The sequence below is a fragment of the Calonectris borealis genome, chromosome 2 (genome assembly GCF_964195595.1).
Source record: "Calonectris borealis chromosome 2, bCalBor7.hap1.2, whole genome shotgun sequence".
NCBI classification, from domain to species: domain Eukaryota; kingdom Metazoa; phylum Chordata; class Aves; order Procellariiformes; family Procellariidae; genus Calonectris; species Calonectris borealis.
Genome location: NC_134313.1, coordinates 154,955,952 through 154,979,408, shown reverse-complemented (window position 1 = coordinate 154,979,408; position 23,457 = coordinate 154,955,952). Strand labels below are relative to the sequence as shown.

The following is a 23,457-nucleotide window of genomic DNA, read 5'->3' as shown; positions in this document are numbered from 1 at the left end:
TTGTTCTAATGGAACAAAGTAGAAAGAGTATCTGGTTCATCAGTGCCAGAATTATAATCCCAAATTTGCCTACTATTTGAACCACTAGTGTCTTGACTAATAAACAGCATGATATGGTCAGTTTTTTAACAGCTACTTTATGTCTAATTCTTTCTAACACAGCCTAATTTGGGATGTTTGTAAGGTGCCTATGATGCCTTTGATACAATGATGTACATGTTGTTGGTTAATTCTAGCTATAATTGGAATACCCAAAAATGTAAATGTGATGCATAAAAAGCTGAAAGGAAAAGAGCTCAAGGATGTTCTGGCTATATGCCACATACAGAAAGCTGATGTAAATTTGTAAGCATCTGTAGTTAGTCATTTTTGAAGGATAGATGCCAAGCACCCAAGAAGTGCTGCTTATCAGGAGCTGATAAAATGTTGGTATCTAATATGGTAGCTTGTTGCTCAAGGTGGATGAGGAGGAGTTTAGATAATGATACTAGTGTTAGAAGAAACAAACAGGCTTGACTGGTTGTATAATTGTTCTTTAATATTGCTTTTTCAGCACTCTTATCAGAGTCAAACTAAAGCATTCATGGAAAAAATAATATGCTGAAGATGTTAAAAACAGTGTTTCAATAATTTGACTTCTTGAGGATTTTAAAGTGTTGGTGATGTTTAAAACTATTTTGGTATCTTGGCTTGTATTTTCTGAAGAGTGGAGAGAGAGCTATATGCTTTGAATTTAGTTAATATTCCTGAGACTTCTAGAATAACTGTTTTGATGACCAGTATCTTATTTTTTTTTTGTCCTGTAGGGGGGGAGTAACTGTAGGCTTATTCAATTAACCTTGTGCTAAAAACGATGCAACTGCCTTTTCTTTGTCTGTCAAATTCATTGCTTTGTATGTGGAAGCCTGGAACAGATAATTTGTACGCAGTTTGGTGTCCTTTAAAATGCTACTTTCTATAAGGAAATCTGTGGATTTTTTAATGTGTCTTTTCACAGAAATATAAATTTTCAGCTGCTGAAACGAGGTGTCTCTCAGCTTTTGGTGTGAGCGAGTTGTAATAGCTATTGCCAAATTTTAGCAATGGGACTTCATAAAACACAGCAAATGGTAACTGCTTAGAAGGATTAATCTGTCAGTCTTCTGTAATAGGCACATGTCCTCAGTGTCAAGTACAGTGGTGGTAGACCAAAAGTGGGTAAATTTCTCAAACATCAAGGAAATAAATGCTCTTCAGAGTTCAGCTGGGCAAACTCTTGTTTACTGTGTTATACGACTGTATTTATAGCCAAGGATGTTATATGTACATTACTACAGTTCATCAGTATTGCACAGCTGATTATACAGGAGCTCAGATGATTATCATAAAAACTATTTGGAATGCAAATACTCCTATCAGTCTGGCTTCAAAAAACTTCTATCATTTTGCTATGACAATAAAGAATATATTCATATTTTTCTTTTTTTGTTAAAGCTGTAATTTCTGAAGCTCACTTACCAGTCTCAAAGGAGCATCTGTCCCATTACCTCTATTTCTGCAGTCCATGCATGGGTGAGGAGGACTTGGAATTAAAACGTTCTACATAACTCTAATTAGAAACAGAATTACGAGAATCGGAGGTGTCGTGTACATGTAAACTCTTCCCATAAATAACATCCAGTTCTGTTTCCAAAAAATGCTGGAATATATCACAGTACAGACTGCGTGGCTTGTCCTGTGAAGGCTTGCAGGACTTGGAGAAAACTCCTGAAAAGATTGAAAAGGCCTTCTATTGATGTCAGCACACATCTTCAAGGCAGTCCTTAAGCCACACAGCATCTGCTATGTCTGAACTAACCCCCTCCACCCCACCCCTCCATTCTTTCAGAAGAGTAGAAGTGATCTCTGCCATAGAAATATCATAAGCACATCCCATGATTACACTTTTTTCCTAGAAAAAGCTGTCAGAAGTGACTCTAGGACAGCTTCATATCTAGGAGAGCTGGCAGCGCCATGTGTAGACCTCTCCCTCTTTCTGTCTCACACTGCTGTCCGTTCTAAACTTCCCAGACAGCTCAAAAGAGAAATCCAGTAGGAACAAGGTGTCTGCTCAGTAAGAATTGGATTTATCCCCCTAGTGCTGACTTGGCAGTGCACTCTGTTTTGAGAAAGCAGACTTCAGGTCTAGGTGGCAGCAGATGCTAAAGGGAAGGGTTTTCTTTTCTCGGCTCCCAGCAAAACCTACATGCTTTCAGTACAGTTGGATTGCCTTTAGCTAACCTTTGCATGCAGAGCATCTGAGCAGCACTGTACAGGACTTGCTCCTGGAAGCTTTCAAAGAGGGAAATGGCTGCTGGCATCTTGTTTTCATACATCCAGGAGCAGAAAAGAACCTTGACAGGAAAGCTCATAGGAGAGACTGAATGCTAAACTTAGAATTTCCTTGAACAAAGAAGTTAAGTTTGTGATGAGTATATAATACATTGGTATACGAGAGGAGCTTTGCAGAGAGGCTAGCTTGTTTCCATGGGTTTCCCCATCCTTGGATCTCACACAGTGGTTTGGGCACTGCTTGAGCGATGGAGCAGGGGAAGACTTCTTTTTTCCCCTCTGAGAAATTTAGCTTCTAGTTTTTTGTTTGTTCTGTGCTTCTCTGAAATGCTGAAGGGACTCAGACCAAAAACATGGGTAGAATGCAAAGGTGTTTGAGGTCTGTCAGGTGGGGAGTTCAGCAGGCTAATGTATTGGAGGGCTTTCCTTTTGATCAAAACAGCAGTGACTTACATTTTTTGCTGCTGTTTGTTGATTTCATCTGTAGCAGGTCATCTCCTCTGTTTCTCAGCATCATCTGGGCAGAGTTTTTAACGAATCCCCTCCGATCCTGCAGAGGACTTTGGCACTAATCTCCTGCTCTCGCCAGTGCCAACTCTATAAATTGATTTTTTTCTTTTTTTTTTCCGCCCCAACACGCAGCAAGATTGTTCTAGGCTGTCGAGAAGTGTGTGGCTGTGGCACTTTGGTTGTATGTGAAGCAGTTATGTGGATCTCTCTTAAATAGGCAGCTGCTGCATAGCTGCCCACAGCTGCAAGAGCCATAACGGCCCAGAGGTTGTTCCTGTTCCTGTGGACTCCACTGCTGAGCTCTCTCAAAAGCTCTACTATAACTAATAAGAAATGTTCTTGGATGAGATGTCTGAGAATTAACTTAGAAAGCAGAAGGTTGTGTTTTTTTCAAGTGCTAGTTGGCATTCGGTAAATTAGAAATATTCCCCTATTCTGATATTTCATAGGTAAAATAAAGAAGTTAAGATTCTACTTTCCATTCAACACTTAATTGCCCTTAGGACTCAAGGCGGGGAGATTTTCCAGTGGTAAACAGCCTTTCTAAGACACAATTAGCATTAATTAACATCCATGCTGGGAATTTAATCAGAAGCAGCAGATTAGTTCTGTTTTCTGAACCGTTTTTTCTCCCCTTGGATATGGCTGTTCTTGCACAGACTGGAAACCCGTGTTCGCAGCAAGGAGCTTGTCCTGGGGCTTATGTCCCCTAGAGCTGTCACACAAACAGCATTCGCACATCAAAGACTTTTTAAAGAAGTAGAAAAGAACCTTTCTGATGGATCAGATGCTACAGGCTTCCCCTAGAACTACAGCATTAAATTTCTGTGCTACAACCAAGTGATTTACAGCTTTCCCTGTTCCGAGTTTTACTTATTTTACTCACAATTAGAGCTTTTTGTTTGTGTGGGTCACTGAATTGGTTTGCTTGAGGAATGATATTTCAAAGCTATGTGGTGTAGGTTGAAACACTAGTAAAAGTACTTTACTTTAAAAAATTGTGATACCTAGCATAAATGTAAAAGTAGTAGGTAAAAATAGGTCCCTGATGTTTTCCTCCAAATTGTTTGAAGGGTTACTTGTGGGTTAAATGCTTTTTTTTATCACTTCGGTTATTTGCTGTTTGTTTAGTAGCCAGACAGTGAAATTGAGTTCTGTTTACTTGCTAGGATATGCTCCAGTATTGCAATAGAAGCACTACAGAAAAAAATAAAATAATGTGAAAAGCACACACACACATACATATATATATATGAAATATATATATTATGAAAACGTAAAAACTGCAAGTGCTCTTTCAATGCAGGAGGGATGTGATTCCTATCTAGCAAAGCTACTATTTCTGGTTTGATTTTTGGTTTCATATATAAACATCGATTAACTGACAGAATGGATTTTTTTTGTTCAGTTACTTGTTAGCCAGTTTTGTTTAAAGCTTGGGGCTATCTTGACTAAAATCAAGCTACAATCAAATGCTGTATGGACGGCTACTATTTGTGAGAGGGGAAAAAAAGCTCTGCTGGAATCTGGTTGGTATTTAAAGTTAATGGAATTTTAAGCGCTTTAAGCTGAGCAGCTTGTAATAGGCATGCTTAAAGGGTGTTTTGTGTGTGGTTTTTTGTTTGGTTTTTGTTTTCCTGGTATCAGGCCTGTTGATTTGTGGCAAAGTACTGTATTTGGGTTAAGTTGTATAGACTGTAAATAATGTATGTTATATTTAGAGGATTGCAAGACTCGACCTGTTAGGAGTGTCTTTGTTTTTCAGTTTGTCATCATTGTTCCTTTTTTTCCAGAAGTTTGGTGTCAATCAATCTAAGCCAGAATTTACAGTGGATCTCAAAGGGGCATTGATTGACTGGGCCTCAAAGGACAAATCCAGCAAAAAGAATGTTATTGAGGTGAATTATTTTATTTAAATGCAGAATTTTATGTACTTTAATTAATGACTTAAGAAATTTTCTCTAAACTTAAAATCAAAACCTTTTAATTGAGTTTTCTACATTTCTTCCTGCTCAAATGTAGACCTATCTTCGTACTTACAAGAAATGTCCATTTTTAATATGTCTGTATGGGATATGCTTTTAAATTTTAAGCAGACTGTTATTTACTGTTTTCACTGGTAAGTGTTCTTCAGTGGCTATGTATTATCTAAAAGTTATGCCAGGGAGAAGTTTAATTTGATTTAGGTAATTTCACTTTTGAATTCTAGTGTGTTTATCAATTTTGATGATATCTGTCTGTATTTCTTTAAAGCTAAAAACCCGCCAAGGAACTGAGCTCTTAATTCAATCTGATAATGACAGCTTTATTAATGAATGGTATAAAGTTCTTAACTATACCATCAACAATCAGGTATGTGTTTGAATCATGAAGGCTGTATTTTCAAGGTAACGTTATTTAGTAAAATAATTGATGTAATGACTCCTAGTACACGTACATCTTCATTTCCTGATTTTCTTGAGCATGGGCAGGAGGTTGAGGATATGGCAGTTCCTGGTGGTGACAACTGAAATGTAATTAATAGCGGCAAAGGAAGAAGGGTGGTCCACTGGATTAAGAACCGGGAGATGTGGGCTGACCTCCAGCTCAGAAATGAGCTTCCTTTTGTGGCCAAATACTTGTTCTGTCTCAGTCACTTGAAAGGTTCTGACAGAGAGGGAGTAAAGGGAGGAGGATGGCCAAAGGAGTGCTTCATGACATACATTAATCAGCATGTGATACTGCTATTCACTTAATAAGGCTGCATGAAAGTGCAAATTAAAAGCCCTGGCAAAATACTGTATTACCTCTTCTTATCAGACAGCATAATGCCAACTGTTTAATCAACAGAAAAGTGATCAAGCATTTGCTTTTGATATTGCCAAACAAGATTTGCCATCTTTGAATTCAGAAGAAGTTGGAGGAGATCTTGGAGAAAATATTCCTCTCGTATCAAGCTGATTTCATGTGTATTCTTAATTTTTATAGTTACAGGCCTGGCTGCTGCCCATAAGCTGCATTTATGTTGCTTTCAGTGTCAGTCACTGGCCTTCATTTCTCTTAGCTCTGATAGTGTTTTCCACGTATGGGTGTTTTTCCACCCAAACACAGCAGGCTAGTATGAATGGTTTAGCTTCTTTCTGAATGCTCATGGTTGAGGCTCCTAATCTGCTGCTCTCTCCTGGTCTGAAAATGACCCTCAATAACCTGGCAAGGCAGTCACTCAGTGATACCCTTCTCCTGTCTGCCCCATCTAACGCAACTGAGGCCACTTCTTCCCTTCTTAAACATAAACAAAGATGGAAAGGCTGAGATATAGCTGAGATGAGAGCGAGGTATTACATGTTAGGTTGAGGAAGTGAGTGGTGGAATAGGGAGAGTTTATCACCACTCCAGAGCAAATGGTGATGTATTATTGCTGGGAGCTGGTAGCCGAGAGACCTAAGATTACAAGGGAAAAGTTCAAAATGTGCATTATTACACTACCGATAATCTGGAGCACTGAAGCTTTGCCTACAAAAATCCATCAGATCTGAAGCAAACTTCTAATTTTGAGAACTTTATGGTAATAGTAGCTGTGAGTCTTTTTCCCAGGACAGCTATGGCTGGTTCTAAGTGATGAGATCCTCCTCAAAAGAAGGTACAGCTTGAATTCTGTTCTCTTTGCTCCTTCAGCCTGCTGTTGTGGCAATATGCTGTGCAAGAGGAATACCTATTTGTGAACGATGTGGCTGCTCTTTTTTACATACAGAAATTTCCAAGTTATTAGATTAGACTTGTTCCATAATACAAACTAGATCCCAGGTGATTTTTCCAAAGCAATTCATGCGTTTTAAATTTAGCAGTCCTAAAAAGCTTTGAGGTCTCTTGAAGAGAGCACTGTCCAAATGGTCTCAGTGGCAGAGGATCCTTAGCAGAGACATTAATCAGGCAGTTGAATATATTGATCTTTGATGTGTAAAAGGCTCTCCAAAGCTTTTGAAAAGCAACAGGGAATGAGGATTGTTTGAAGATGACATTAGCCCTTCAAGTTGAAGTGGAGCTTAGTCGATGAAGTCATGTACTTCTGCTCATTCAGTGCTCTGGAGTATGCAACCTTGCCTTATTTTTTAAAATGTCCTTCCTTGTAACAAAAGACACTGTGCTGTCAGATTCTTGTAACTGCATAGAAGTCAAGTTCACTTTAGTCGAAGTGAAGAAATACACAGTTTTGGAAGGGAGTGTGTTGCACTGAGACCAGAGGATGTTTCTTTTCGTATTTACTGATATGTCCAAATTCATGCGTGTAGCATAGGTATGAGGCTGCAGGTGGGCAGTTTCACAGACTCTGGTATCTGCCTCCAGACTCCATGATCCATATCTTCTCTTGACTGTTTGATGAGAATATGCTCAGAGAGCAATAACACAGGATAAGTATTTTAGGCCCTGGTGTATTTACTTTCTCAGAATTACTTCAGTGTATATTTTGACAGTGGTGAAATTTTCCAACTGGCAATTCTATTTTCTGTCACAGAAAATTCTAATTACAGAAATTGGAAATAGGGTAAATGCTCTAGAAGTGTTTTGTAGACGCTGATAATCAGGTGCTTCTGTAGCAGACTATGTAAATGAAATAGCTGATGTTTGTCTACTGGATTTGAAAAAACATTAATATTGTTTACTGGTTGATGTAGTGAAGCTTTATCATGAAAGGCTGATTGTACTTTTTTCAGTGTCCAGCAAAACTTTATTTGGTCTTATGATCAAATAGTGTTTCTCAAAGTTATTCACTCTGCCAGTGAGAATGGTATTATCTGTGAAGATATTTTTAGCATCTGGAGTTCAGGAAAGAACCAACTGAATATCATTATAGGGAAAAAAATGTATATTGTAGAACTGTCTACAGGAAATGTGTTTGTTAATGCTATATTCTATGAAGTGGTAAACTGACCACTTATCTTAAAGTATCTTCTTAAATCGAATAGGTAGTAGAGTCTGATGAAGCATTAGAAGATGATGTACCAGATTCCCCTGGGGTGGAAAAACAAGACAAAGAAAAAGAGAAAGAGAATAAAGACTCTAAGAAACTTCGTTGTGAGTTGAAAATTTCCCATTAATTGATTTTAGCAATGCCAGTTTTTATTTTTTGCATCTTCAGTATTATGTGTAAATAGAGAAGAATTCAAAAGGACAGTTAAAAATGAAACTACTTGAGTGTGGAAAAAAGGCTTTGATATAGTTCATTCTATGTGTTGGTGCCAGTTAGTAAGTTTTCTTCCATGTTTGATTAATCATACTTAAAAAAAGGCAAAAAAAAAGCACCAAAAGTCTTTAGCTCCTCCTATATGACACATGAAAAATAGCAGAAAATAGGCAGTAGTAAAATGGATTATTTTCAAGATATTGTCAAATGTACAGAAGTAATTAGACAGTTTTTTTTACTCTGACTTTTATAAGTGGTTTTGTATAAGGATCCTTTTGTCCTTTTACGAGTTCAAAACTGATTAGAATTGTTTCACTTGGTTTTTGTCTGTGGTACAGCATCTGTAAATATTTGCACTATTAAATTAAACTGCGATTTCACTAAGTTGCTAATGAGGTTATAGTGGCTCATTTAGAGAAACTAAATATTTTTAATTACACCTTCAAAATTTTAGAGTAAAATTTCTTTCAGCCACAGAAATTTCTTGCTATGCACAGAAATATATTAATCAGGCAGACTATTTTCTGTCTTTTACTTTTGGGCCTTATATGTAATTTGCAAGAAAGTATTTATTTCTTTTAAAATAGTTAAATTAATGAAGGGCAGGACTAGTTTTGAAACATAGCTATATTTTTTAAAATTCCACATCAATTACATATGTAAATTACCATTTAGTTAGTTTCACAGGCAAACTTGGTTTCACAAGTTTTTTGTGACAGGGTTGTCTCAGTGGTTTGAAAAATGGATGCTATTTACAAGGAGCTCCAAAAAGTTAAGGAAAAAAATTTGGATGCAATGCAAATTCAAATAGTTTTTTAAGCTCAAAATTTGAGCTTAAATTTTTTTATGTTGGTTCCTTGGCAGATAAATGCAGTGTTGGTTCTGTGGATATTCACATAAACGCATTTCTCTTTTCAGCAGTGAAAGCACCTAGCAATATAGATTCTACAGATCAGAAAAAGACCAAAACGAAGCTGAAGAAGTTTCTTACACGGCGCCCTACATTACAAGCTGTCCGTGAAAAAGGCTACATTAAGGGTAAATGAACCTTTTTAACAAAGGAAATAATTTGAAAAGCTGAATTTAGTAGTTCATGTGTAAAATGGGGTTAAAATTCTCTAGTTTTAGAGTAAAACCCATCTATATAGCTGGTTTAACAAAAGTCTTGGATGTATAGTGGAACTGGTGATTGATTGTCATTCTTTTGAGCACTGCTACTAGCCACTGAACTTCCTGGAGGATGTCCTCTCCTTCAGCTCATTACTGGCAAATCTGCAGTGAAAACTGAGGGCCCGGGACCCTGTTTGGGCTTGGAGTGCTTCTTAGCTAGAGAGTCCACTTGGTCTGCTGTTCTGAGCTGGAAACTTCAGATAGCTGATAATCATTTGTGCATACAAGGGAAAGAAAAGTCCTTTGGGTACAAAACTGAATGCATGTGCTCATCAGTTTCACAATGGTGTTTTAGTCTGGGTGGAACTAGACAATCATGTGCCATCTCGTAAGAAAAGAAATATTTAGGCAAACCAGGATGATGAGGCTAAAGGAATCTTAAACATCTTTTTTCCCTAACTTTTTTTGAAGGTATAATTTTTTTTAATTGTTCCACAAACAATGAGTCTTACAGATATTCTTGAATCAAACTTATGAAAGAATTGATTTCCGTTTGTCACACTTGTAGAAACTTTGAGAGAACAGTATTTGCACAGGTTTAAGTTAATGTGTTTGTGTAAATTATTGACTTGGTACTCACTGTAAAACTTCCTTTATTTATTTATTTGTATGCTTTAGCAGGACTTTTAGGTGGTGCTCTACTAGGGTCAAAATAGTATATGGGTAGGCAAATATCAGACCAAATCCTACTGTGATTTGCGTAACTACATACTTCAACAGGTGTGCTTCTGTTGCATGTGGTATTTGATATATTTGTGTATCTGCAAATATAATTTAACTGTAAATGATGAATTTTTTGTTTGGGATAGGAGGTATTATTCCCAGACTTTGACGTTTTGCTCTGCTTTACAGCTTGGTATTCATGTCATGGCTCAGTGACGTAACTTCTGACGTTAGCAACAGTGAACGTTAAGCCAAGTTTAATTTGTACACATGCGTGCTGATGATTGGATTTTTAATAAAGACGTTAAGGAACGGAGAGTTTGTTTTTATTTAAAAGCATGGTGTAAAGTTTAAAAGTTGGATCTGTGCTGTACAGTTTTACATTTACTGTATGAATGAAAAATAGAGAAGTCTTTATTTAAAAGCCCAGTGTGCTTTTGTGGCTGCTACAGAACAAGCTTAGTAAATGGAAAACTTGGCAAACCCAGTATGAGCAGAAAAAATAATGAAAAGTTCTAGGAAAAAAACCCACTTGAACCAGCATGCACTAAGCAGAGAAGTACCTGTTTAAAGTTTTGTTACCTGGAAAAACAAAATTACAAAAGTTACTTTAAGATGAGAGGAAAAAGTATGATTCCTGTATGTGTGGAAATTATTAAAGCAGAGGCAATTGTAGCAAATCGGTTGGTTACATGCTAGTATTTTCTTGTGCTACCTAATCTGCATTGCTTACCTGCTACAGCTGCATGCTAGCCTGGCTTTCTACTGCGTGGGCTTTTTCAATCCTTTGCTACTGATTCTGCTTATACAGCTGGCTGTGTGAGTAGCAGCAGCAGGACTGGGGTGTTTGGAGGCACTGGCCTTGTACGCACACAGCTAATATACTGTTATATGCTAATTTCCATACTGTATAATTGGTTTGGTGTGCTGTTTGGATTTCCCAAAGCAGTAGTCAGATGCAAGTGTTGTCAATGAGTCTGCTTAAATTACTAAACATGAAAAATGGGCTAGATGCTATGCATGATGCAAATGCAAGAACAGTTTCTCTCCTGCATAAACTCTGAAGTAAGATCTACTAGATACTGCGAAAACGGCCACTTACATACCTTATTTAACAGATTAAAAAAACAAACAAAAAAAGAAACCACCACAAACTTTCTTTCCTTTAAGAGTGTGAGCTTTTGCCTCTCTATCTCAAGACCCTATTTCAATCTTGTGCATCTGAATAGGGGAGGTCATCTATTATTTGGGCATCTTTGATGAAAACCATAGACATGGGTCTGAGAGGTTTTGGTGATAACATAACCCGAACAAGAGGAGTTAACATGTTGCTGAAATACACTCAGACATTACAAGAATCTGCTCTCTGCCCAAGCTGATTTTCATTTTTGCTCCAGTTTATGATAGAAAACACTCCTCCTGGATTGTGTAGTTTTGAAAACAAAAACGCAAGATAACCTTTGCCCATAAATATCTATATTTAGATTCCAACCTTGCAGCCAGGTTGTCTATGCATAGTCATACTTGCATCCATTCAAAGCTCTGTGATATAAAGTTCTGTCATTTACAAATCCACGTCAGAACTTAAAAATGTTAAAAGTTAAAGACTCTACATTAAAGTAAATTAATATGTAATGCTGGGTTAAACAGTAGGTGCAATGAAAGATGAAATTTTACAGGGTTTTTCCCCAAGCAATGCCAAAAGCTTTCACTTTGGTTAAAGTTTATTATCTCTGTTCAGATTTTTAACAAAGATTACAGTAAATATATTTTGAACTCAGAACAGGAATGGAGTGTAACAGGATATTTGAATCCATTACATTTCTCATTACGGTAATGACTATATGACTCTTACAAGTATCTCCTGATAGATTAAAACAATTTCAGTAGCAGAAGTTCCTTACTCAGAGACTCGCGTTTGGGTAACTGCTGGCGCTTTTTCTTACTGGGAGCTTTTTCTTGCTGGGAACTGCTGAGAGCTCTTTTCAAAACTTTCCTATTTTCACTCTAATACTGCGACAATTGTATCCAATAGTCTGCCCTTTGCAGAGGTTTGTTTTAACCTGAACTAGTTCTGTCACTTGAGTCCTGTTCCACTGTAAATCAGTCTCTTTACTTGGTTCCAGATCAAGTGTTTGGTTCCAATCTCACCAGCTTGTGTCAAAGAGAAAACAGCACGGTGCCAAAGTTCGTGAAGCTGTGCATTGAGCATGTTGAAGAACATGGTATGGTGAAAACTTTTTGTTTCCAAATCTCTCTTGCTCACCACGCTATCTAATTTTAAATGTTTTAATCCTTAAAATTCTGCAGAGTGCTTTGGGGAAAATGATCTGAAACCTGTACCTGCAGATAGCAATGAGTTTTCAAGAGTGGGGAGGTCGGTGGGATCCAAAATGGGGAGAGGGCATGAAATTTTATATCTGAGAAGTTGATCTGCTTCAGTATCTTTCAAGCTGAGCAGAAGGCAGGACAGCCTTCTGGCAGCAAGGCTCTAAGGAAAGAGGGCTTACAAGTGATAGAAGAGCTCAGCCCATCAATGTTTTTTTCAGATGAAAAGAGAGACTGTCAAAATGTGGCTCTTCATTTTTGGAAGGTTTAAGCATGCTAACAAAATAATTTGCATTAAAACTTCCTTGAAACAAACTTCTAGGAAAAAGTTGTGTTCCTGTGCTGTATATGGTTTGACTGCCAGAAGACAACTCTATCAGTTTGATGCCCTTCAGCCATGTGAAGTTTTGTGCGATTCTGGAGATTGAGTCAATAGGTGGACACTGATAATTTTTGTTTGCTTTCATTGAAAATAAGTCTCTCCTACCTAATAACTGAGAAAATTATGTGTTTGAAAGCTACATGTGATGTTCTGGGTTGTCTGATATAAAGGACATTTTCACATTTTTGTTGAAAATATGTTGGTTGTGACTCCTGACTTGGCTGTAGTCTGTACTGGTTTTCTTGCTTGTTTCTTGCTGTTGTCATTGCCCTATCTCTTGGAAAAGATGACTGAGAGGGGGTTATGGAAGCTCCATAATCATCATTCAAATATATACCATTCTATTAATCTGAGAACGTTCTCTTGAGAATCAGGGTAAGTGTTACACGGGAATACTACATGTGAAATTTAAGGCATTTTCCATGGGAACTTCATTTACGATTTTGTTGCAACCTGTAGTCCTTTCTCAACGCTGCTACCTTACAGCCTGGGAGGGAAAAAATAACTGCTTCCATTGCCTTATTCCAGTTCGACAAACTGCCGCCTTGCTTGTAACAGCAGGCTTTATTCCGTTCGTGATCTGCAGTTTGTGAGATAGGGGTTATTTTGCTTTGCTGTTTTTTTTTTTTTTTTTATTTCTTCTTTATTTTAAAGACAGGACTGCAGTGAAGATAGTGGTGAAGTTTTCCTTTTTTAAATACCTGAGGGGAAGCTGACAGAAATGAACAGCTTTTTTTCCCCACTTCTCCAAACTCTTCTTCCTACTGCCAATGCACTTCAGATCAGTTCTTTCTGTAAAGGAATGACTAGTGGATTATGGGGAAAAGGGATATGTCAGATGGTGCTGGTAACTGTGCTGTGTTGCATCAGACAACTCCTTGAGGAGCTACAGGGACTGCAGGTATTCTGGCAACACTCACCCTCTCAGTGGCACTGACTCACATGCTGCATTCAAGTGGCGTTTCAGTTAAATTCTTTACCTCCTAATCACTTCTGAGTAACAGCAGTAGCAACCACAGAGACACAGTTTTTTTCTTTTCTGGTTGAGTGTGCAATACTGTAAAGGCAAGGGCTACCCATTTTAGTTTTGTAGGTTGTTGGGTAGTGATGAGTGTGCATGCACATCATTCCTTTTCCATGCAAACCTGGTCACTTGACAACTTTGAGATGCTCTCTATGCATGACTTGATTTGATTTTTCTTAACCATACATTAAAAACTTGAACATCCACAAAATACTTGGTTCTTGCATGTTGGACTCCCATATACACCCTGGCCACCCACCAAGAGCATTTTAAACGAGACAGTTAGTCTCATTGGGGAAGCTTGGAGCTGTTGCCTCATTACTTCTGCTCTATCGTGTAGGAAGTTTTAAAGATTACTTTGAGCTTGATGCTACCAAACCTGTGTCAGCAGACTAAACCTCCTCTGATATGCCCTGCCTATCAAAAAAGCTAGTTTAACTTCTTTTTTTTTTTTTTTTTTTTTTTTAAGCGCGTGTTCTTTGTTACAAGGTGGCTTTCTTTTGGTTTTAATTTTGCTGAGTAGGCCTTTAAAGAAGCAGCCTAATGATTGCAGAATTCATACATATGTAAGGTATTAAAATGGATTTATCCCTTTGTTTTAGGATTAGATGTTGACGGCTTATACCGAGTTAGTGGCAATCTTGCAGTGATACAGAAGCTAAGATTTGCAGTCAATCACGGTAAGCTTCCTTCAATTATATTACAATTGCGTATATTTTCAGATTGTTGAAGTTCATAGAACGCTCAGGAAAAAGATTTTCTTAATGTATAACTGCAGTCTTTCATGAAAAATGATTGTCATCTTCAAAGTAAAATTACTTTAAAATTGCAGAATTTAGTGTGTAATATACGTTATTTGCAAAACCTAGCATCCTGGAGGTTTGGTCTTGTGTGGAGCATAGAGGCATTGCTAGAACATAATTCTAAAGAAAGATGGTAATAGAATTTGAGGGGGGAGAATTATTTCAAACCAAGTAACTTCATACCTTTCGGAAAAACAATAACCATATTAAGCTTTCATAGGCATTAAAATTGTAAGTTAATGCTTTTTAGTGAGATTTGCTAGTGCCTTTTAGTATGGGGGTGCTTAGCTCCTCTTCGCCATACTCTGTGTATTAAAACCCTGTCATGTGGTTATATCTTGGTGCTTTGTTCAGTGGGAATCAATAGGCAGCTTGCAACTAGAAAGAGGACGGTAGCCCATCTACAATCTGACCTCTCATTTCCTGATTGACAGGGTCTAACAGTAAATTTTGTGTTATGTCAGCAGCTCCTATTCCCCTCTGGAAAATGCCCTTGGTGTAAGGGAGCTGCATGTAGTGCAGTGGGCAGAGTTTGGCCATCTCCGTCTGTAGTGGTTGAGTTTTTGTATCCCCTTTTACACTGCTGCAGCTCTGTATCCCAGCAGAGAATGGGCTGAAGTGGAGTAGGAGTCTTCGCTGCTTTAAAAGCAATAACTACAGAAGAGTAATTAAGTTTATTTTTTTAAAAAAGCTTTTATAGTTAAATTATTAACATTCATTACTCATTTTTCTCTCTCAGATGAGAAACTAGACTTGAATGACAGTAAATGGGAAGATATACATGTCATCACAGGAGCTCTAAAGATGTTTTTCAGAGAATTGCCAGAGCCACTGTTCACTTATAATCACTTCAATGACTTTGTCAATGCAATTAGTAAGTCTGAAAAACATGCCTGCGCTTTTTGTATAAGTTCTGCTCAATATGTACAAATCATTTAATTATTTTGGACAGTAAAAAGAATGTTTTGGTTATGAACGTCTGTAAGGCTTACCTAAAATTGCCTGTCAGTAATGCACGGTCTGGTCAGGAGGTGGCAGTATTTTATTTAATATTAGCACTGCAAAATGTTTGCTTTTCTTCCCAGTCTGTTAAATTTTATGCTAAAGTTTTAAACAAAAATACTGAATTTTTTTCCTACACCTCATCCTTTTGCAGAACAAGAACCAAGGCAGCGTGTCCATGCTGTTAAAGATTTAATCAAACAGTTGCCAAAACCAAATCAGGACACTATGCAGGTCCTCTTTAGACACCTGAAGAGGTAAGTAGCGGATAGAAAGAAAGAAAGGCTTTGTACCGCTGATCCTCCCTTAAAGTTAAAAAAAACAATTAAAAGTACTAGGTGACTGTTCCCACTGCATTTTTCTTGCCTGTATTGGGCTTGATGAAAACAATATATCAGTCTGTATTTATACAAGCTTGCAGAGCACCAAATGGACTATAGACAGCGTGTGTCATAGTTGTGATGTTTACTGGCAAGTCCTTATGTTAGAGGGATTGTGAGAGGATCAGGAATAGCATTTCAAACCAAAACTTTTCTGTAGAGAGGGGAATCACAGCAGCTGTATGTCCTAATAACAAGACTACTCATTAAATAAATATAGTGAATAGTAATTTGCTTTGGACTATGTCTTCTTCCTGCCATCCCATTACTCTAACAGTGATAAGTCTCTTTTTGTGTATTTTTTTTCTCTTTCAGAGTTGTAGAAAATGGAGAAAAGAACCGAATGACCTATCAAAGTGTAGCAATAGTTTTTGGTCCAACCTTATTAAAACCAGAGAAAGAGACTGGTAACATAGCAGTCCACACAGTATACCAGAATCAGATTGTAGAATTAATTCTACTAGAATTGAATTCCATCTTTGGACGCTGACATTTTTCTTGGAGTAGAAACTGGAAGTGATGGGTTGGCAGCAGTACTCCATCAGAAGGAAATTCTCTCACTGGACATGATGTATTATGTTTGTGGACCAAGCAGCAACTTGTTTTTTGCACTTTTGGGGAGGGGAGAAACAGGAGAAATGTTTGACCACTTTAATGCGAATTAAAGACAACACTTTGGATTTCTTTGAAAAGTTCAATGTGAAAAGTGAATTGAAAAGTTTATAGTTTGCCTTTTTTTAAGTAGCATTGGAAAAATGTAATATAGGTTCATACACTGGATTTCTTGGAGAGTAAAGCTATTAATCTCAAACTGGATAATCTGGAATTTAATCTTAAATTTTTTCCACTTGATAGGGAAAAGTCCTACCAACTGGTATGGAAAAATTCAGTGAAGTTACATCATAAGCTTGTGTATTACAACCTACTCAGATCTGTATGATGCTTTTCCAAGGGGTTTCTGCATGCAGTGACTGTCTTAAACTTGTGCTAACAGTTTGGTTTAGTTATTCAAGTCTAATTCCTCACTTGATATCTGCTGTCCTTTTTTTCTTTTTTTTCCCCTTTTTCTTTTTTTTTTGTTTTCTTTCTTTCCTTTTTTTTTTCCCCCAGCAACCTTTCTGGAACTTCTTAGTTGCTTTATAGAACAGCACACTATTTCAAACACTGAACTTGTAAGAATATCCAGCAACGGATATTTGTCTTGTGGCATAATAGAAGTCATATTTAATAAACATGTTCATTTTTTTTCCAGGGTATTTCCTGAGCTGAGTTTTGTGTTAGACTGATTTAAAGCTAAAATCCTAAGTAAATACCAACTGTAACACTGTATTGAGTTCTTGGTATAATGCTGTGGTAGTGGAAGTTTAATGTAAATACAGACTGTCCTTTTGATTCTTGTATATAATTCAGTTCCTGTATAGTTTAAGAACATTTTAGTCACACATTTCTAATCATGGGTAGACTAGCTACAGTAGCATAATGTTTCCAGTGGATGTCTGGGTTTCAGCAGGGAAACAGGTTATGGGGAGGGAGGGGGAACCTAACTGTGTGCACTTTTAGATGTTAATTACATTTGCGGGCAAATAACTGTAATGCAAATGGTACTGGAGAAATACTGAGTGTGCTTGCTAAATTGTTAATGCACTACAAGAGGAGCCTTTTAGGTTATTTAATATGTACAGGATACATTAGAAAAATGTATTATGAATTCTAACATCTACAAATAGTGAAACTCATGTTTTGATAGATAGATGTTTGATGGAATCCATGATGCTAAATTTAAGAATTTCTTTTTACATTAATGTAGAATAATTTGTAAAATTGGTTTTGAAAGATTTTGTTACAGGGAGCATGGTCTGCTGAAGATTTTTTTAAATGTATTTTTCTAGACTAACTGCTGTATCTGACATATTTGTTATGTCTAACCTGAATAAAGAAAACCGTTAGTTCTTTTGGAGTTTGCCATTCCCGCTTCAGGCAACATGAACCCCGTGTAAACAGTAAGACTGATGTATCTTACCGCTTAGCATGGATACTACTTGTGGCAAAGACTTGTCGTGCTGGATTAAAAGACGAATCCTTACTTTATAACCTGACAATTTTAGGAACTTCCCAGTTCCGGTCTTTAACAACGTAAATTCTAACATAAGGTTCAGAGAGGGCAAAAGTAATTTGTGGATATAAATTTGCGGTCTTTAAAACTTACTTGGAACCTACTGTGCAGAAAGCAGATACCTTGGGGAAATAATTGTATTTCGCCTTTGATCTGTTGTATACCTTTCACAACACAGTTCTGGCTTACAGCAAAGGGGATGTGCGGTGAAGTACGGAGGTGTAATCAGATGAATGGTACGAGAATTTCATGAGCATAGGGCCTGCATGAAAAATCTTCGGAGATAAGAGAAGATGAGTTACCTTGTGGCTTTCTCACTGTCTTCTTGTGGTAATGGTGAAGTCTTGTGGTTTGTTGCAAAGCGACCTGAGTGAGAATTGTGATAGCTCCATCTCGGCGTTGTGTTGTCAGCCTCCTGCTGGGCTGTCAAACCGGAGCAGTGCCGAGCGGCAGGTGTGCCCCAAGCTACTAGAAAATACCAACAAAGTTGAAATCTGCTGCTGTAGATTATTCAAATCCCAACTTCAGCTGTAAAATAGAAAAGAATTCCCACTGCTAAATGAGAGGGCTTATCCACAGATCACCTTTTCTGTATGAGTGTTACGTTTATCAAAGAAAGAATGCCTTTTTAAAACAATTTGATAATGAGGATGTCACACTTTTCCTTGTATTCCCCCAAAATAAAGCATTTTGTTATTACAATATATAGTATGGTTTTGTGCAGTGAAGTTGTCATATGTTTTAATATTCTCATTTTTAGTTTGGAGAGGGGAGAGTATTCTTTTTAATTGAAAGAGGTGTAGCTAAACACTCAAAACATTCAGGAAGAGGAGGCTGTCCAAGCTGACGGTATGCTTGTTGTGACCAACTTGAAACTCTCTATGTCAGCACATGGGGTTTCTTCACTGCTTGAAATACCTTGTCTTGTTCCTGCAGTTAGCTTTCTTTTAAAAAATCAGAACAGATTTTTGCACAAACACAGTAGGGGAAAGCTATTTGTATTAGGTGAATCATAATTAAATTTATATATTCCTCAGTTTGGGCTTTAAGTCAGATTTGGTTCTGGTTTAAAATCAATTTAAAGACTGAATATAAACTTGCAGCCATAACCACTCCAAGATACTGGACCTCCAGTATTATCTATCGGTGCCAGTTGAAATTTTGTTCCAGGACTTAGAGCTGCGTTCAGCTCTATAGTTCAGCTACACAGCATTAGTACCAAGCAACTCTCAGATGTGCTTGATCTATACCAGTTATGGGTTTCTTCACTTCAAAGCTGGAGAGAGAAGTGGACACAAAAAAGACAAGGCAAATATACACAGTCATTTAATGTAAACTAATTTTTTAAAATCAGAGTTGCATGAGAATAAAGCCTGCATGCAAGTTGATAGGTCACGCTTACTGCCCAGGCCCAGACTTTCCTCCCCATCTTCACAGAAAGCTGCGATAAATTTTCTTTGTACTTGAACCCATTGTATCCTGGCAAGTGAATCCTCGACTTGCAGCGTGAGAGAGAAGGGAGTTTGTAGGTAATACAGTATCAGTTTATTCCTATGTGGAGCCCTGACTTTTTCCCCTTAAAGGGAACAGCTTTATTTAACCCCAAAGTAATGATATTTTCAGACTCAATTGGTTAATTCATAAGCCATAATGTAAACCAAGCACAGTGGGGCATTTATTCCACGATGTCTAATGAGGCCTTCTGCAACCGCCGGGGAGAGGAGAGGCTCCTCTGAAGAATCTTAATTAGCCTCCACAATTGCAAAGTTTTGTGGGCAAGCAGCTGGTAGGACTGGATCAGACCTTTACAAAAGTAGCCCTATGTGATTGTGGGGCTTAAATGAACATTCCGCCCCCCCGCCCATAACATTCTTGTAAACAGAGCACTTGTAAAACAAGATCACACTGTGTAACAAACCAACATGAAAGACATTCAGAGGCGACTTGGCCTCTTGGTCCTTCTTACTGCTTTGAGAATTAAATGGCAGCTCTAATATTAGAGTTTCCTACAACTTCCCCAAATGGATTCGAGTTTGTTAAGGTACGTAGCTACTACTTTCTTGCAAAAGAAGAAATCTCTGTTGCATTCAGCAAACTCAGAACTGTGAAGTGGAACGAGCAGGGACAGCATCAGGTTTATTTCTCATAGAACCTCATCTTGCAGCTTATTGCACTAAAATGGAGTTGGCTCGGGAAGGGGAGAGCAGGTCCTTAGTGTAAATGCAAAACACTGAAGGCAACCAAACAAAGCAGGTGTGATGGACAAGCAAGATAGCAAAGAAACAGTCACTTAGAAAATCTGCAGGAATCCAGGCCAGACACCAGGGAGGAAGCCAGGCTGCCAAGAGTGTGGGTTTGGGTTTTTTTTTCTTTCTCTCTTTTTCTTCTTTTTCCACTTCATACAATACAGATGAAGGCCTGGCTATGTTTTGTAAGGGTAAGTTGCTCTGTAAACAGGTGCAATTCAAGTGACATTGCAAAATGGCAGTGCCACCTTTCTCCAGACTTTTCCAGAGTGGCTTCTATGTGTCAGCTCCTCAGCGTTGAGCTTGTGTCCAGGTTCACTTGACACAAACACCTGAGTGGTAATGGGAGTCAAGAACTATGTTCCTTCAACGTAATCATGAATGCACAACCAGCATCTGTGCGATACAAACATAGACTTGTTCTCAGTTTGGCAGCATTATTCTGGTGGCACTGAGTGCCCCATCCAAGATCCGAACCTTGTGGCACCAGATCCTGAAGAGCATGGGTAGCCCTGTCTGTTACAATCTCAGCACACCAGAAGAAAGAAACGTATGAAGCTGAAAAGTGGGAGTATGCAGAAAAAAACAAAACCCCAAGCTAAACTATCTTCACAATCAGTTTAGATTTGCATGTATGGTACAAGTCTGCTCAGAATAGTTTGTTACTTCATAGTGCGAAAGAAACAGCTGTCCTCTAAAAAAATAAATACTGTAGTTAAAAGCTGTCATTTTTTACCTCAGGCATTCGAAGATAAATGTTAAACATTGGTCGGCTTGGCTAGTTCATCATGTGCTGCAGCCAAAAGGCTGGAATCAAAGCCCTGGTGGTGTTACCTGGCCACCGGTGTCCCAGTGCTCTCTGCCTTTTCTTTACCAAGAGGGTGATGCTGAGCTGGTGGTGGCTTGTTGGCTTTCTGCATGTGTGTGTCCTGCCTAGCTACTCGTTCCAGTAAAAGGAGGTACCTAACCTAGAAACAGAACTGAAAACCACCTTTTTCCAAGAAAAACTTTCTTATCAGCCTGGGCTGGGCAGCGCTTTGTCGGCAGGCACTTCTGCTGCACGATGCTGCCAGCAAGCTCGCCTGCCTGCTGCAGGGATGCTCTCCCCCGGGACCGAGCGAGCGCATCTTCTGTGGGTGCTGGCCTTGGCAAGGCCCCTGCCAACACACACGTGTGACCTGCTCAACTTCACAGCTTTCTTCCCTGAAGAAAAACAGAGACATGGTTGTGCAAGAGGTAGAGCCTCTCCTCTGGCACTCCCTTAAAGCATTATGTACAACGAAGGATGCCACCATATTTCCTGCTATGAAATAGCTGTTTCATAGCTGAAGTGCTGTTTTCGCTGGTATACTAGTCCTGCTCTAAGCTTTCCCTTTGAAGTTTTAAAGATAAGACTTCTTTTCCTATTAATCTTTCCTTTTCCTGCACCCACCCACCTGCTATTCCTGCTACACTCAAAGTCAATCTGACTTGGACTGTTTGCTTCCGAATTTGTACAACAGCCTGGAGCCCGGGGGCTGGAGTGTGCTGTGCTCTGCCCAGGGCGCTGCTTCGCCCGCGGAGGCTGAGGCATCGGCCACTCAGCTGTAGACACTTCGTTAAAAAGTACTCATCAATGTTAATGCTAAAAGGTAACGTAAATGGAAAAAAAAAAAAAAGGCAAAAAAAAAGCACAGACTAGAAGACTGAAAAAATGGTCCTTTCCAGGTAATCGTTGAAGCAGGCTGCGTGGTGCTCCCCTGTTTCCCGGAGTGCCCGTTCTTCTCCTGTATTGCAGAAGCAATTAGGTATTATATTTGGCACGAGACTGAGGGAAAGCAATGCAATTCCATGCAACCCTTGAATCACTATCCATATCGCTTGTGTAGGCTGAGCTGTGGCCAGCTGTCAAGAGGACTGCACAATCTTCAGGTTTGCATTAAAACTCTGCGGCTATAGGCCAGGATCATACTTGTCCCTTTCTTTTGCCTGAGCTTCCCAGCCTGCCCCATTCAAATGCATGAAAATAAATAACTTTCTGTCCCCCTTTCCTATTCGTGGAGTACAGCAGCTCTGTGCAGCAAGCCAAGTGCTCAGGTGGCCATAGGTACAGCTTCTTCCCCTGTATACACACAGTTTAGTTAAGAGGGGGAGAAGACAGTTTATTATAAACATTGAACAGTGGGCGGCATCATTAGCTCTTAAAAATCATAACTAACTCTCCAGGTGGTTGTCCTAATGCGTTCTGAGCTTTCTTCGCATCCCTGAGATAAAAAGAAAGCCTGAGCACGTGAGGGCAGAGGCAGCGCAACGAAACGTTGAGTGTCAGTGTTGCTGGCAAAGCAAACTCCATTTTGCCAGCATCAGTCTGGGATGGCAGAAGCAATGCCCGTGCTGTGCGAGCCAGCGGTGGGGACTAGTGCCTTCCCTTCCTTCCTGCTGCCTTTCTAATTTGCTAGGTCATGAGCTAAGGCCTGTGGCATGTTGCAGGCCAGACAGCACAATTACAATGGTCCTCTCTGGTTTTAAAGAATCTATGAATGAAGTTGGCATGTAGCCTTCCATTTAGCCATTGGCTTCCTTGTTCCTACTTGGCCATTCATGCCCTATAGCAAATGAAAGCGCTTCTCCTGGCCAAAGCTTCACTCCCATTTCTCTCCTAAAGTAATCCTGCTCAATTGAGCAAACCTGTCTCGTCACCCACGGCAGCACTCGCAGCCCCACTGTTCTGGAGCGTTCCTGGGGACTGGGATGGCCATGGCGGTACCAGGTACTGCCACTGTCCCCACTAGTGACCACAAGTTCAATAAGGTCCTGTTGAAGTTACTCCTTCTTTACCGCAACCTGAAACATAACAGTTGGGTGCTTGCAGCCACAAAGGCTTCCCTCTTTAAAATGCTTCGCACCAGATACAAAGAAATCCTCAAAGCCATGAGCTGCTGCCAGGTGGTGCAAACGCTCGGTTACTGCTGCTCTGCCCCCGGGCAGCAGAGCCAGGCACGAAAGGGCCCCGGCAGCCCCCACCGGCGCGGTCCTGCCATGGGACTCGGCAGGCAGCACCGCAGCCTCTCCACCAGCCCAGCAAAGGAAACCTCTATGACAAAAACCAGGTGAAAGGAGCTCGCAGGCAGCCTGCCAGAGCGCCCGGCGCTCCTGCCCATCCCTGCCCGGACACAGCCAGCACGCAGCACTCCCCGGCCATAGGCAGGGGCACCAAAGGCGACTGCAGACCCAGAAGCCAGGGCTGGGAGCCACAGAGCTGTGTTTCTCCCAGGCCCAGCAGCAGTTTGGGCTGCTCTTAAAGACCTCCACTGATGGAGATGGTAGAGTATCCCAGACAGTCTTATCTAGCATATAAGCATCTCTTCCCACTTAGAAAGTTTTTC

The 23,457-nt window shown here is 39.3% G+C and overlaps 1 protein-coding gene across 7 annotated transcripts in view; it reads left to right on the top strand.

Annotated features, from left to right (window-relative positions):
* ARHGAP12 (Rho GTPase activating protein 12) overlaps positions 1-18,548 on the top strand; it is an 80,761-nt gene extending 62,213 nt beyond the window's left edge. For 4 of the 7 annotated variants that reach the window (XM_075144032.1, XM_075144030.1, XM_075144029.1 and 1 more), the window contains 9 exons: positions 4,614-4,718; positions 5,074-5,172; positions 7,764-7,872; positions 8,900-9,019; positions 11,941-12,039; positions 14,151-14,228; positions 15,091-15,225; positions 15,508-15,610; positions 16,049-18,548. In XM_075144032.1, the coding sequence (XP_075000133.1) occupies positions 4,614-4,718; positions 5,074-5,172; positions 7,764-7,872; positions 8,900-9,019; positions 11,941-12,039; positions 14,151-14,228; positions 15,091-15,225; positions 15,508-15,610; positions 16,049-16,223 (1,023 nt within the window). In that variant the 3' untranslated portion in view covers positions 16,224-18,548. The remainder of the gene's footprint in view (positions 1-4,613; positions 4,719-5,073; positions 5,173-7,763; positions 7,873-8,899; positions 9,020-11,940; positions 12,040-14,150; positions 14,229-15,090; positions 15,226-15,507; positions 15,611-16,048) is intronic. The other 3 variants (XM_075144033.1, XM_075144031.1, XM_075144027.1) reach the window with 2 other exon arrangements.
* Positions 18,549-23,457: the final 4,909 nt, after the last annotated feature.